The sequence below is a fragment of the Gobio gobio genome (assembly GCF_949357685.1).
Source record: "Gobio gobio genome assembly, chromosome: 8".
NCBI lineage: Eukaryota > Metazoa > Chordata > Actinopteri > Cypriniformes > Gobionidae > Gobio > Gobio gobio.
In genome coordinates this window covers 33,406,136-33,419,749 of record NC_137114.1, presented here as the reverse complement: position 1 = coordinate 33,419,749, position 13,614 = coordinate 33,406,136, and the positions used below count along the sequence as shown (strand labels likewise).

Below are 13,614 nucleotides of genomic sequence, written 5' to 3'. Positions count from 1 at the left end.
CCTGCCATAGGATTCTCGTTTCCAATCCTCCATAGGGAGCCCACCCTCCCGCCTGGCTTCAGAGATCATTGCTGCTGAAGATGATGACTTTGACACAGAGCAGGAGCAGGTTTTCTCAGTTCCTTTCCCTCAGTGTAGAAACCCTGATCTTGGTCACCTGACTCTCTAAACTGATCGGATGTGTTCCAGGTTAACGGCCAGTGCAGCTGTTTCCAGAATATCGAGCTGCTCAAGACTCGCCCCGCTCATCTTGCCGCCTTCCTGCACCATGTCATCTCCCAGTTTGACCCAGCACCTCTGGTGAGTTCCAGCAGTAATTAGCAGTGCTTGCTAAGGCAGTATCGGTCATGCTTTTCTGAGCAGCGTTTCTGCGGGGTCTTAAAAAGTCTTAAATTAGCACATTTTATGGAAATTACCACCACAAAATCAGACATTGTGATCTCAAAAAAGCAACCAAAAAAAATAATAATAATATATATAATATAATTATATATATATATATATATATATATATATATATATATATATATATATATAATATAATATAATATAATATAATATAATATAATATAATATAATATAATATATATATATTGCAAAATCCTGGTGGGATTAAGCTATGGCATGAGCAAGTTTACTGATACTTTGTTAAATTTGAAAAAATTTGCTTTGCAAGTAATTGTGATTCTGCATTTCCTTTGTACATTTTTTATTGCGTGATATAGGTCTTAAATTTCACTCATAATGGTATTAAAAATTTGAATGATGAAACCTGCAGAAAACCCTTTATGGAAAAACTATTGCCTGACGGACAATAAAACTCCCATAGAGTTGTTTTGAAGTGGTTCAACCCTTCTTGAGTTTTTTTCTTAAATATGTTTTTTTAGACCAAATTTTCAAGATACTAGTTCTATGTTTTACTAGCACATCCGCATCGATAAGGTTCACCACACGTAAGAATTTAGCAAATGGATGTTTCGCAATTTGCTTTTCATGAACGGAGGATCCGAATCTTCACATTCATCACAGAAAAAAGTGTAAAAAACGTGGGACGCATGGCATATGCAATGTTCTATCAAAGTCTTCATGTCAAAACCTCTGATTTAACAAGCTGCACAATGAATGATGAAATAAACCACTCAAAAATCAAAAAGATGCACTTACAAAAATCTAAATTTAATCGGATTTCAAACCACCAATGAAGGTTTTCATGTGTCTCTTCCTATTCAGACTGCATAAAAAATGTGATTATCAATTTTTATTATTATCAATGTTGAAACCATGATGGTTTTGTTTTCAGGATTCTTCGATGAATGTAGTTCAAAAGAACAGCATTTATTTGAAATAGAAATATTTTGTGACATATATGTCTTTACTGTCACTTTTGATCAATTCAATGCATCCCTGCTGAATAGGTTAAAACATTTTTTTTAACGTAGTGTATATTGGTGAACATATCAGTATTAACTATCAGTAATGTTTTCAATTTGAATCAGTCAAACAACTTCACAAATCTGTCTCGCTAGTTCTCACTCATTGAATCCCACTTCCCTCCACAGCTCTGCTACCTGTATGCTGAACTCTACAAACAGACCAACTCCAAAGAAATGCGGCGCATCTTCATGGAGTTCTTGACGTTCTTCCTAGACCGGGGGGCAGTAAGTGGAGCTTTTCACACCTTATCCATTCTCGCTCTAACCCGTCATTGTCTGCGCTTTCTTAGTGTCATTTGGTCTGCGGACATGTTTAGGCAAAAGCCTGGATCCACCCAGATCAACCGTGCCTTTTGTCCCGAGAGGTGTGTGGAGGGTTACTCCTTTCCCAGCACCCTCAGGGTCAGGAAGCAAACGCTCTCTCAGACAACCTTTTACCTCCACGGTCATCACATGTTGTTGTTCTCAAACTCAGTGTGAGTTTGTGAGTGGGTGCTAGTCTTCCCTGCAGCAAACTTTGTTCTCTGTCTGCCAGATGGATGGGTAGTTAATTTGGAAAATTGTGCATATTTTTTCCCCCAGAGCTCCGCTGTTTTGTTACCTTGTTATTTTAGTGAAAAAAAGAAAAAAAAACTTCTTCTTTTGTCAGAAACCCCTTTTTAATTTTTTATTTTCGTTCAACAGAATTTGAAGGTCGCTGTGCCTGAATCCATCTCCACTGAGCTCGGTAAGCACAGTTCATTTTAGCGTCTCAATGGAACCACACAACTCATTCTCACCCGCGCAGTGTTGTTTCAACAGTTATGCTTCTGTGTTCATTTCAACATCCAACCACATAATCATTTCTCAACCCTCGATGGGAAACCTGCAATTGTTCAGAAGGCACAAATCCTGTTTAAGATTCATGTTGACTCTCCATGTAATTATGGATTTAGCATCTGAAGCACTTGGTCACTCTGACCATGTGTCATGTTGACATTGCTTGAAGAGACAACATGTTTAGTGATGTCTACCCACTGTATGGTCCAAATGAGCTGTTTCCTGTTGTTTACTGATCACAAACGGCTGTGTTCGAATGTGTATTTGGGATAAATGTTTTTGTGTATGTACCTAGCTGTAGGTTGGGGACAAAATTTTTCTTAATGGGGGCATTCGAGGATGTCCTCAATAGGAAAATTGATTTATAATGCAAATACAGTTTGCTTGTTTTTTTACATTATACATTTCTAACAAGTTTTCTTTTAGGGTTAGTCTAAACCAGGGGTGCCAAATCCTGCTCCCGGAGGGCCACTGTCCCGCAAAGTTTAGCTCCAACCCCAATTAAACACACCTGAGCTAATCAGGATCTTACTAGGCAGACTGGAAACTTCCAGGCAGGTGTGTTGAGGCAAGTTTTAGCTAAACTCTGCAGGACAGTGGCCCTCCAGGACCGAGTTTGGACACCCCTGGTCTAAACCAATTATATTGAAGTTTTATATTTAAAAAAAAGAATTATAGTCTATCATTTGTCCCCATTTAGCTAGATAGCTTAGTAATTGTGTACATGGGTCTGATTTGTCCTTAACCTGGCTGCCTAGATTAAGGGTCAAGCTAAGGGTCTCCATGGGAACAATAGCTCAATTAACTTGCTAGATAATGCTTTGATTAAAATAGAAAAATGTGAAAAGAATTCTGTGATGGTTAGGGTCTAGAATTCTTAAATCAACTTAAAAACAGTAAACGTGTACGATTACTCCTTATTTTTGTGTATATGTTGTCAGAGCGGCGGAGACCAGAGCTGATTCCTGAGGAATTACACAGGCAGTATATACATACAATGCAGGAAATGCTCCTTCCTGATGTTCAGAGAAACTTGGAGGACTTCAGGTCAGGAATATAGACATTTCACCATCATAGCTAACCTGTTATGCCACATTGTTCTCATTCATATTGACAGTAACACCTACAAAACAACTGCATCCACTCTTACAGGCAGAAGCGCAATATGGGTTTGACCCTGGCTGATGTAGCGCTCTCTCGCCTGGACTCTGAACAGCTGGCTCTAGAGAGAGAAAGATCATGTGCTGAAAACATCCTCTCCAAGATAGATGACATTCTGTGAGAATCTCATACACTCTGTAAATCACTCCACATTAGGGTTGGGTGATATATTGAATAGTAATGATACAGTATATTTCCAGGGATTTTTCTGACAAGATTAAAAAGTATATTTTTTATTTGGCCTTTTAAGTTTTCTTAAGATCATGACACTGGACTATTTTTATTTTATTTTATTTATTTAATAGTATTAATATTGATATTAATATTAATATTGCTTTAAAATTTGAATCATCAATAACATTTATTCATAAATGTTAAAATAGCAAATATAATATATATGTTAAATTCATATTTTGTGTTCAATTATTTACATATCTAGCAAGTAGCCATAATTTTGCAGTGGGGTCTTGTATCAACCTGAAGAAGTTTATTTTGCATAATCTGCTGACTGTACCCTTTCTTATAGCCTTGTCGCACCCCATTTTTATAACTCCAGACCCCCCCAGTCTGCTTTAACCTTTTTATTGATCTATTTCAGAGCAAATACATGAATGTCAAAAAATATATATTGAATATATTAACCATCCCTACTCCACATAGTCAAGATTGCCTCCTCAATGGCTGTCCTCCATCTTACATGTGTGTCTCTTTCAGGTTGACTTCACATCCCACAGAAGAGGAGAAATGGTGAGACTTTTTCATGTTTTCCTCCGGCAAACCTCATCCATAATGATCCACAATAAAGACATTAAGGATGAGGTTTATTTGATTGTGCGTAAAGACGTTGCGTTGAATTTGTTTGTAAATTGTCAGCCTGGGGTGCCAGCGCATTGACACTTGACACAAATGCAAGATGCTGCAGAACAGACCGACTTAATGAGATTTCTGATCTTCATGCTTTTCCTAGTCCTCATTTACCATAATGTAGGCAAACATATTTGAGATGCCATATGGAAACACCACAAGCTTGTATGATTTATGAATGTACAGGACATATGCGAGAAGATAGATGGGGAACACGTGCGCGTGTGCATGTGAGTTTTGTGACATATGGCAGAAGGCACAATAGATAGGAGTCATGTGGAACAGAAGGAGTTGGCCACATGGAGCCAACAGCACTCAACAGGCGCAACACAACCCTCAGAGACTCAAATCTAAATTAGGAATTGAAAGACTTTGATGCTCAACGCTGTGCTCTAGTTACTGAACTTGGACAGGGAGTGAGAAAAGAGTTAAATTCAACCGTAAAACTGAGTTTTTTTTTCTCCTCCAGCACCACCATACAGTATGTGATCTTCATGTACATGAAGCATCTGGGAGTTCGGGGGAAAGAGCAAAGAAACATGGAGTCCAAACGAGTTCGAATTAATTTCCTTCCTTCCAAACTGAGGGTATATGCGTGGACCGTTTCCATCCACCTCAAATCTTTTCAAATTTCAACCACATAAACTTTGTTCCAAAACCTACTCAGCTGCCTTCCTATATACATACACAAGCATACATACCTAAGGGAGCTTCCTATCAGAAACTCATTTGACTGTTTTGGAACGCTCTATGTACAATAGTTTGACACACACATATTAGGTCTAAAAAATAGTTGTAAAATAAAATTATATATTAGTAATGTACTGTAAAATAAAATAAAAATGTAAATAGAAAGTATTATGATCCTGCTGCACAGGAAGATTTGGTCAAGCCAATGGAATCACTTTTTACTTTTATACATGAATACGACCTACACAATCTATGTATAATGAACATTTTTCTCATCTTGGATGTATTGATTAATTTAGCTTGTTCCGAAAATGATATATGCAATGCTGTCTTAGAAATCGATTAAAAGATGTCTTTGGAGGTGGCATAATTAAGTTGCCATCGTGTCCGGAGCGCGCTTGAAATGCCGCCTCTAGGCAGTTTACTAGGTTTTGGAACAGAGTAATTATCTTCTCAGTCTTTCCATGGCAAAGCCCTTACCCTGAGGATTGTTGTTTTACCCTTCCTGAACAGAAAAGCAAAACAGAAAAGGAAGGAGAGGAGAGACCGAAAAAGCCTCGCTTCCCCATCCGGGTTCCCGCCCGGTGGCCCAGTCGTGTTGATTCAGTACCATGTAAGTCTAGCGAAAATTTCTACAACCCACAGCTATTGAAGACACTTTTTTTTTCTTAAAAGGGTGGTTGATTATGATTTCACTTTTATGATTTAAGTTAGTGTGTAATGTTGCTGTTTGAGCATAAACAACATCTGCAAAGTTTCAACACTCAAAGTTCAAAGCAAAGGGAGATATTTTCTTTTTAAGAAATTGCTTTTTAAGGACTACAACAAATGGCTGGTAGGGACTACACAAGCTTCCTCCCGGGTTAGTGACATCACTAACCCTGAAATTTACATAAATCCTGCCCCCAGGAACACACAACAAATGGGGTGAGATTATCGTGACAGAATATGCTAATCAATGAGTTGAAGATAGTTAACTCCACATCAGCTACATAAATTCATCAACTAAACAAGTCCTGTTTCATTCTCATTTGCATTTAAAGGGACACAAAAAAGGCACGTTTTTGCTCACCCTCAAAAAGTGACAATTTTAACATGCTATAAAAAATTATATGTCGGTTATTTTGAGCTAAAACTTCACATACACACTCTGGGGACATCAGAGACTTATTTTACATCTTGTAAAAAGGGGCAATCAACCACCAATTAACTTTTTTTTTGTCTATTAACTAATGGCTGGTTTGATAAAAATGTACCGGACATATACATTGTTTTCCAGGCACATAACTGCCCTTTATATTATTTAATTAAAAACGGGCATCTTAGTTTTTTATTCAACACGTTAACATGTTAAAATCTGTCTACATTTGTTTGTTTTAATATTTTCAAGCTACACGGATAAATTGAATTAAACTAAAATAAGAACACAGAAATGTTAGTAACATATTAGTTGGGACTCTTTGGGAATATCCATATTTAAAATTCTACATTTATAATGTCATAATGCTTAAGTTCACTCAAAGCAAATGCTTTTAGTTTTTAGCGCATTTACACAAAGTTGAAAAACTTTAATTTTAATATCTGCCATTTCACATTTAATAGACCATTTTTACACCTACAATCTGCACATTCTTACAGCTACATCTATTTCAAATAAATGCTGTTCTTTTGAACTTTAACTTAAGCAGCACAACTGTTTTTAACAGTTTAAAAATCTTTCTTGAGCACCAAATCAGCATATTAGAATTATTCCGAGAAAGATCATGTGACATTGAAGACTGGAGTAATGGCCGATGAAAATTCAGCTTTGCCATCATATTTATTTTAATCAAATAAAGGCAGCCTTGTTGAGCCCAAGTGATTTTCAAAAACATTAAAAAATCTAAACTAAAAACAAACTTTTTAACAGTGGTATAGTTACTACTAGGCCCAAAAACTTGCAATTCCTGGCAATCTCTAAACGCAGAAGACCTGCTCTCATTTTGCTTTCCTTCCTCTGGGTGGTGAAAGATTCATATTGATGCTGAATCTTGTTTGGTGTGTGTTTTGAGCAGCTGGGAGGGCCGGGGACAACATCAAGCAAAGGCCTCAAAAGCAGATGTCTCAGCCAGCGATGGGCGGCTCAGACCTAATGGAGGGTGGACGTCTGCGTGGCAGTCAGTCGAGTGAGGGCTCGGAGCTCCTACAGAGCCCGGGTTTGATGGGCTCTCCTCTCTTCAGCGCCCCTTACGGCTCACCGATAGACTCCTCTGTCAGGGAACCAGAGTTTAGTGAGTACAGCATCGCCATTTAATTCGTCTGAGTGATTGTTCGTTTCATATCCTGGGCTGCTGTCTGAGACTGCCTCTTCTGTGTTCTCAGATATGAGCCCGTCCGCGGTGGTTCCCCGGCTCAGTGATGGGGTGCAGTCTGGAGATGTGCTGGACAGCATCTACCCACCCTGTGACTACCTCCCATACAACATGGACCAGCTAGAGGAAGACAAAGATGGAGACCGGTACATACTTAAAAGCTTATGCAGGAAATAATATCTGTTTCTTCATTATTTCAGACTTATTTCTAACATAATTCCTAATATAGTCACTTAACATGCATCACATTTACCATTGCTCAGCAAAATTTCATGGGTGAAGTCCAGCCATTTCAGTAGATATCGGCACAGTTTTGCGTGATTTTGCTCGAAAGTAAGCAGTGCTTCTTCCATCACTACATTTTTGAAGCTGGTATTGGATATTTATTTGTGCATGTTCTTTTCCACTATTTTTAACGTTTGAATACATTTGCCACTTATCTAAAGTTAATCTTTTAAAGGGGTCCCATTATTAGGGCTGAGCACAAATGGTACGAGGACCCTCTTTGAATTGCTCCGTTTATTATTATTTTTTACATTTTTAACTTTCTTTAGTGTATGATGTTGCTGTTTGAGCATGAAAAAGGTCTGTAAAGTTTTGAAGCACAAAGTCCACTCCATCAGGATTTATTCTCTACATCAGTGCGCACTGTTTCTGAACTCCCTGAGACGCCTTGATTATGGTCTTTAGTTTTCTTCAGAGTATGTACAGGTCACAATATTCCTAATAAAAAAAATTCCCGCCCAAAGGATACGCAAAGGCCCGATTGAGTTATGTTAGTAGTGATGAAACTTGCGGTTATGGGAGTGGTAGCTCAAAGTGGTTGACCAATCACAACACTCTGGTACAACCGTCCAATCCGAGCACAATGTGCTTTTCAAAAGGAGGGGGCATTATAGATTCCTTTTAAATACTAGATATGTATTCAATCTTAAAATGAATATCCCTTTTTCTTACTCTGCTGTGCATTATATGTGATGCTTAAATTCACTTGTTTTAGTTTGATTTTTAGGTTGATGTCTTATTTTTAATTTATTTTGACACCAGGATTTTCAGAAATGTATTGGTTATTAGCCATAACATTACTTTTATCATAACATATTTTAGATTTTAATATCAGAGCTGTCACTTTGTGTCATTGAAGTGGGCATGTATGTGTATTGTTTTCCAGACTCCTTGATGTGGGCACACCTAAACTGAGTAGAAGGTACTGGTCACTGGCTGCTGTCACCCACATCACTCTTTACACTGTATCCTAACCGGAAGAACCATAATAAAGCGACAATTGACAATTAGAATATAGTGTTATCCAGGGCTCGAGTTGAGGGGGGCCATCCCCCTTGTTGAAAAAAAAAGACAAAAAGCATCCCCTCTGTCAGAGGTGGACAAAGTACACAACTCTATTACTTGAGTAAAAGTAAAAGTACTACTGGTCAAATATTACTCCGTTACAAGTGAAAGTTCTAAAAACAGATTTTTACTTAAGTAAAAGTACAGAAGTATTTGTTTTTAAAAGTACTTAAGTATCAAAAGTAAATTTCCTTTTTTATGTCAATGCATTATTTTATTATTGTTGTATAAATGCACAATGTCAAGGTGGTTTAAGCCAGTCAGTGATGCTCCATCCGACATGCTAGCATACGAATACCTTAAACTAATTTCTTTACATTTGTATAGAGCGTTGTAACTTTTATACAAGTATTGAAATGTTCAATTTCTTGTATAAAAGTTACAACGCTCTTTACAAAACTTCTGTCACTTTAAGGCTGAATGCATGGACCCTATACACCACATATGTCAGAGTCAAGGCCCGCGGGCCACATCCGGCCCGCGAGAAGGTTTTTTACGGCCCCTGGGATGATCTTGATTTATTATTAGAACCGGCCCGCAGACCGCAGCAAGCCGGCAGCCCGCAGATCTTTTACACGCACCAATACTACATTTCCCAAAATGCAACGGTAACGCACCGAGCAGTAGGCTGCTTCATTTCAATATTTATTGGCACAGCAGTCGTCAGCATCACAGTAAAATTAACTTTCAGATACCAAAGCAAAGGGAAAGACACAACACAACTCCGAGACGAAATGTTTCTGTGTGAAATGGCTTTTCTGTGTGACATTACGAGTCATCTGAATGCAATGAACTTGCAGCTGCAGGGTCGGGATCATGTCATCTCTGATATGTACAGTACAGTGAAGGCATTTAAAACCAAACTGACTCTGTGGGAGACGCAGATGCGGAAAGAAAATTTGAGCCACTTTCCCAGCTGCCAGACCATGAAAGAGAAGCACTCTACCAGTGCGTTCCCGAGCGCACAGTTGGCTGATAAAATAGGTATGCTTGCCGCTGACTTTCGACGCCGATTTGCTGACTTTGAAGCACAAAAAAGCAGGTTGGAACTGCTCGGTAACCCATTTGCTTTTGACGTGGAAAGCTCACCACCAAACCTCCAAATGGAGTTGATTGACCTCCAATGCAATGATGCACTGAGGGCAAAATATGCGGCAGTGGGTGCTGCGGAGTTCGCCCGTTTCCTCCCCGACACAATGCCCCAGCTGCGCATCCAGGCTGCTCAAACGTTGTCTATGTTTGGCAGCACATACCTGTGTGAACAACTGTTTTCTTTGATGAACCTGAACAAAACATCACACAGAAGTCGACTTACTGCTGAACACCTCCACTCAATTCTGAGGATTTCCTCAGCTCAGAGCCTTACCCCGAACATTGATGAACTTGTGGAAAAGATGGGACACCACCAAGTATCAACCTCAAACAAGTGAACATTACTGTGCAATCACATATTTAGAGTTTTTACTCAGTTCAAGTTTAAAAGTTAAAGTTTAATATTTGTTTTCACTGCATGTTACTTCTCCTTAAACAAAGTGTTGTTTTTGATTAATAGATTTTTGCACTTTATTTTATTGTATTTCAATCCAATTATATTTTAAAAATATTTCAGTTGAGTGGATGATAGAAAATTGCTATTATTGTTTTTTTCTTTGAAGTAAATTTAGCCCACTTTTGCTAAAATAGAAAATATAGGCTACTGATGGTGCCTTGAATACCGGTTTCTTTCATTTAATGTTCATGTTATGGGGATTTTTATATAAAGGAAATTTGTCTTTTGTGTCTGTTGAAAATTAAAGATTACTGACAGAGCCATAAGAAAATATTGCTTTATTTATCTGATCATATTGGAATATATTTGTTAGGTTTTCAGTAGGTTCAATTAGGTTCACTAGACTATATGCGTCATTTAAAAATTTTTCAATGAACATTCGAAGAGTCCGGCCCTCGGCTTGTAGCTAAATTTTTTATTTGGCCCTCCGTCCATTTGACTTTGACACCCCTGCTATACACTGATACGCATACAATATTCTCCCAACTGTTTACTCTTCTCTTTCTCCCAGACATTTAAATGTTTTAACATTTTATGAGACATGCATCAAAGTGTATGCCAACTAAACTAATCTTTAATCTTTTGAGAAAACTGAAGCATACTTTTTAAGTATAGCCATGGGTGCACACACTGTGCTAAGGAACCGTCTTCTTCCATTTTGCTGTAAACTGATCAGTGTAAAAAAAATTTTTTGGGAAACTTCACATGACCCTATACCAGAGTTATTACTGATAGGCTGTCTGCAAAATAATAAAATAAAATAAAAACTTTTAAAGAAGAAAAAAATCATCCACTGACTTTTAAAGCTGCTACAGAAATGACTTTCGAGTTTGAGGACCTTGATAGAAATGTAGTGGAGTAAAAAGTACGATATTTGTCTTTCAAATGTAGTGAAGTTAAAGTAAAAGTATCCCTAAAAAATAATACTCCAGTAAAGTACAGATACTCAAAAAGTGTACTTAAGTACAGTACTCAAGTAAATGTACTTAGTTACTGTCCACCTCTGCCCTCTGTAACCCCCCCCCCCCTTTTTAGATTAATAATGTTGTCTATTATATAAAACTTATTGTGTTTAAAGACATTCCCCAGACGTGTGTGTGTGTGTGTGTGTGTGTGAGAGAGAGGGAGAGAGAGAAGGAGAAAGAGAGAGTAAGGATGCAATCATTCATTTTCGTCTTTACCATCCATTGTTAGAGCTTTGGAGTGCTGAAAAAGTTAAAACAATTGTCATTTTAATCTAATATATTAAAGCAATAAGCCTCGAGATGCCATGATTTACATTGTATTTAGAACAGGTAGCCTAGATAGGCTGGACGCGGAGCGGAAAAAACCCTGTTGTTCTAACTGTAAACCACGGCTTCACAGGGCTTATTGCTTTCATAGAACGGTTATTCCATAAAAAAAGATTTATTTTATTGAAATAAAATAAACACAGCAAAAATGGAATGATATTGATAAAAATGACTAGCCTCGGATCCGATCACCTCCTTGGCAGACATGCATCGTGGTTCATCTTCGGGAGACCCGAGTCCGACTCGGGGGGCCTTTTCCATTCCCATATATTACAGTTTTTCTCGATTGCGAACACTAGTGAAATCAGTTCAAAACCCCTTAATTTTTATTTTTTTCAATTCAACCACTGGTGTTATCCCTCTTCCTGTCTGTATGCCCTCTTATTTTGCACCAACTTCACATTTAGATAGAGATACACTCTGAGCTTAATGAGAGTAAATGTATGTACCATCTCCTCCCTCCCAGGTTTGAGGAGCTGCAGAGTGAGGATGATCAGGGGAGTGATGTTTACTCGGATGTAGATCCTCCAAACTGGCAGCAGCTGGTTGGGCGTGATGTTTTAGCTGGCCTGACACCCCACGAGATCAAGAGACAAGAAGTCATTAATGGTACGATCTTGTTCATTTTTCACTACATGAATCAGGCAGGTGCGCTTTAGATCTGTAGGTTTAATATGCACAAAGTATTCTGTTAGAGGTGGTCGTAGCTGTTGTGGTGTTAAAGCTTTTTTAAGTAACCCTCTGATGCTCTCAGAACTGTTCCACACGGAGCGAGCCCATGTACGCATGCTGAAGGTCCTAGACAGTGTCTTCTACCAGAAACTCACCCGAGAAAACATACTGCCCCCTGCTGACATCAAGAACATATTCACCAACTTGGAAGAAATCATCCAATTGCACAGTATGTCTTCTTCCAATATATTTTCTTCAGATAAATCACCACATGTGTCTCATCGTGGCATCTGTTCTTTTAAATTTCAGTGAGAATAGCGGATCAAATGACAGCGATACGCAAGAAGAATGAGTTGTCGGTCATCGACCACATAGGAGATGAGTTGCTGTCTTGGGTAAGGCCTTGTGTTTTGCTTGTACACTGTGGCCATTGTAGTAGGTCTTCTCTGTGTGATACCTGACAGACTCCCACTCACACATCCTCTGGCTTGCTGTTTTCTAGTTCAGTGGTGGAGAGGAGGAGAAGATCAAGCAAGCAGTGGGCACTTTCTGCAGTAACCAGCCCTTCGCCCTGGAGCTCATCAAATCCCGGCAGAAGAAGGACCAGCGTTTCACCTCCTTCATGCAGGTGGGTCAAGACTCCTTACTGGCCGCAAGGCCACAAGAGCTGCGAATTATGCAAATATTTGTTCACTGTTTTATAATAATCTAAAATTTGTTATAATTATTGTTATTTATTTATTGTGTTATATTTATTATTAATTAGAGTTATTTATTTATAATGTATGTGTATGTGTATATATATATATATATATATTACACATACACACACACACACCGATCAGTTATGACTGTGGTCCGATCAAACAGACAAACTACTGTAGCTCAAATTGCTCAAGAAGTTAATGCTGGTTCTGATAGAAAGGTGTCAGAATACACAGTGCATCGCAGTTTGTTGCGTATGGGGCTGCATATCTGCAGATCAGTCAGGGTGCCCATGCTGACCCCTGTCCACTGCCGAAAGCGCCAACAGTGGGCACGTGAGCATCAGAACTGGACCACGGAGCAAAAGAAGAAGGTGGCCTGGTCTGATGAATCACGTTTTCTTTTACATCATGTGGATGGCCGGGTGTGTATGTGTGTCGCTTACCTGGGGAACACATGGCACCATGGATGCACTATGGGAAGAAGGCAAGCTGGCGGAGGCAGTGATGCTTTGTGCAATGTTCTGCTGGGAAACCTTGGGTCCTGCCATCCATGTGGATGGTCACGTACCACCTACCTAAGCATTGTTGCAGACCATGTACACCCTTTCATGGAAACCGTATTCCCTGGTTGCTGTGGCCTCTTTCAGCAGGATAATGCGCCCTGCCACAAAGCAAAAATGGTTCAGGAATGGTTTGACGGGCACCACGAGTTTGAGGTGTTGACTT

General features: G+C 38.8%; 1 protein-coding gene across 2 annotated transcripts in view; it reads left to right on the top strand.

Annotated features, from left to right (window-relative positions):
* Positions 1-13,614, top strand: part of arhgef12a (Rho guanine nucleotide exchange factor (GEF) 12a) — a 63,412-nt gene that overhangs the window by 34,381 nt on the left and 15,417 nt on the right. For both annotated transcript variants that reach the window (XM_079824457.1, XM_079824456.1), the window contains 16 exons: positions 11-109; positions 190-300; positions 1,560-1,658; positions 2,118-2,160; positions 3,194-3,299; positions 3,405-3,530; positions 4,128-4,160; positions 4,747-4,864; positions 5,481-5,580; positions 7,022-7,237; positions 7,329-7,464; positions 8,490-8,525; positions 11,976-12,118; positions 12,264-12,410; positions 12,491-12,576; positions 12,684-12,809. In XM_079824457.1, coding sequence (XP_079680583.1) covers positions 11-109; positions 190-300; positions 1,560-1,658; positions 2,118-2,160; positions 3,194-3,299; positions 3,405-3,530; positions 4,128-4,160; positions 4,747-4,864; positions 5,481-5,580; positions 7,022-7,237; positions 7,329-7,464; positions 8,490-8,525; positions 11,976-12,118; positions 12,264-12,410; positions 12,491-12,576; positions 12,684-12,809 — 1,725 coding nt within the window. The remainder of the gene's footprint in view (positions 1-10; positions 110-189; positions 301-1,559; positions 1,659-2,117; positions 2,161-3,193; positions 3,300-3,404; positions 3,531-4,127; positions 4,161-4,746; positions 4,865-5,480; positions 5,581-7,021; positions 7,238-7,328; positions 7,465-8,489; positions 8,526-11,975; positions 12,119-12,263; positions 12,411-12,490; positions 12,577-12,683; positions 12,810-13,614) is intronic.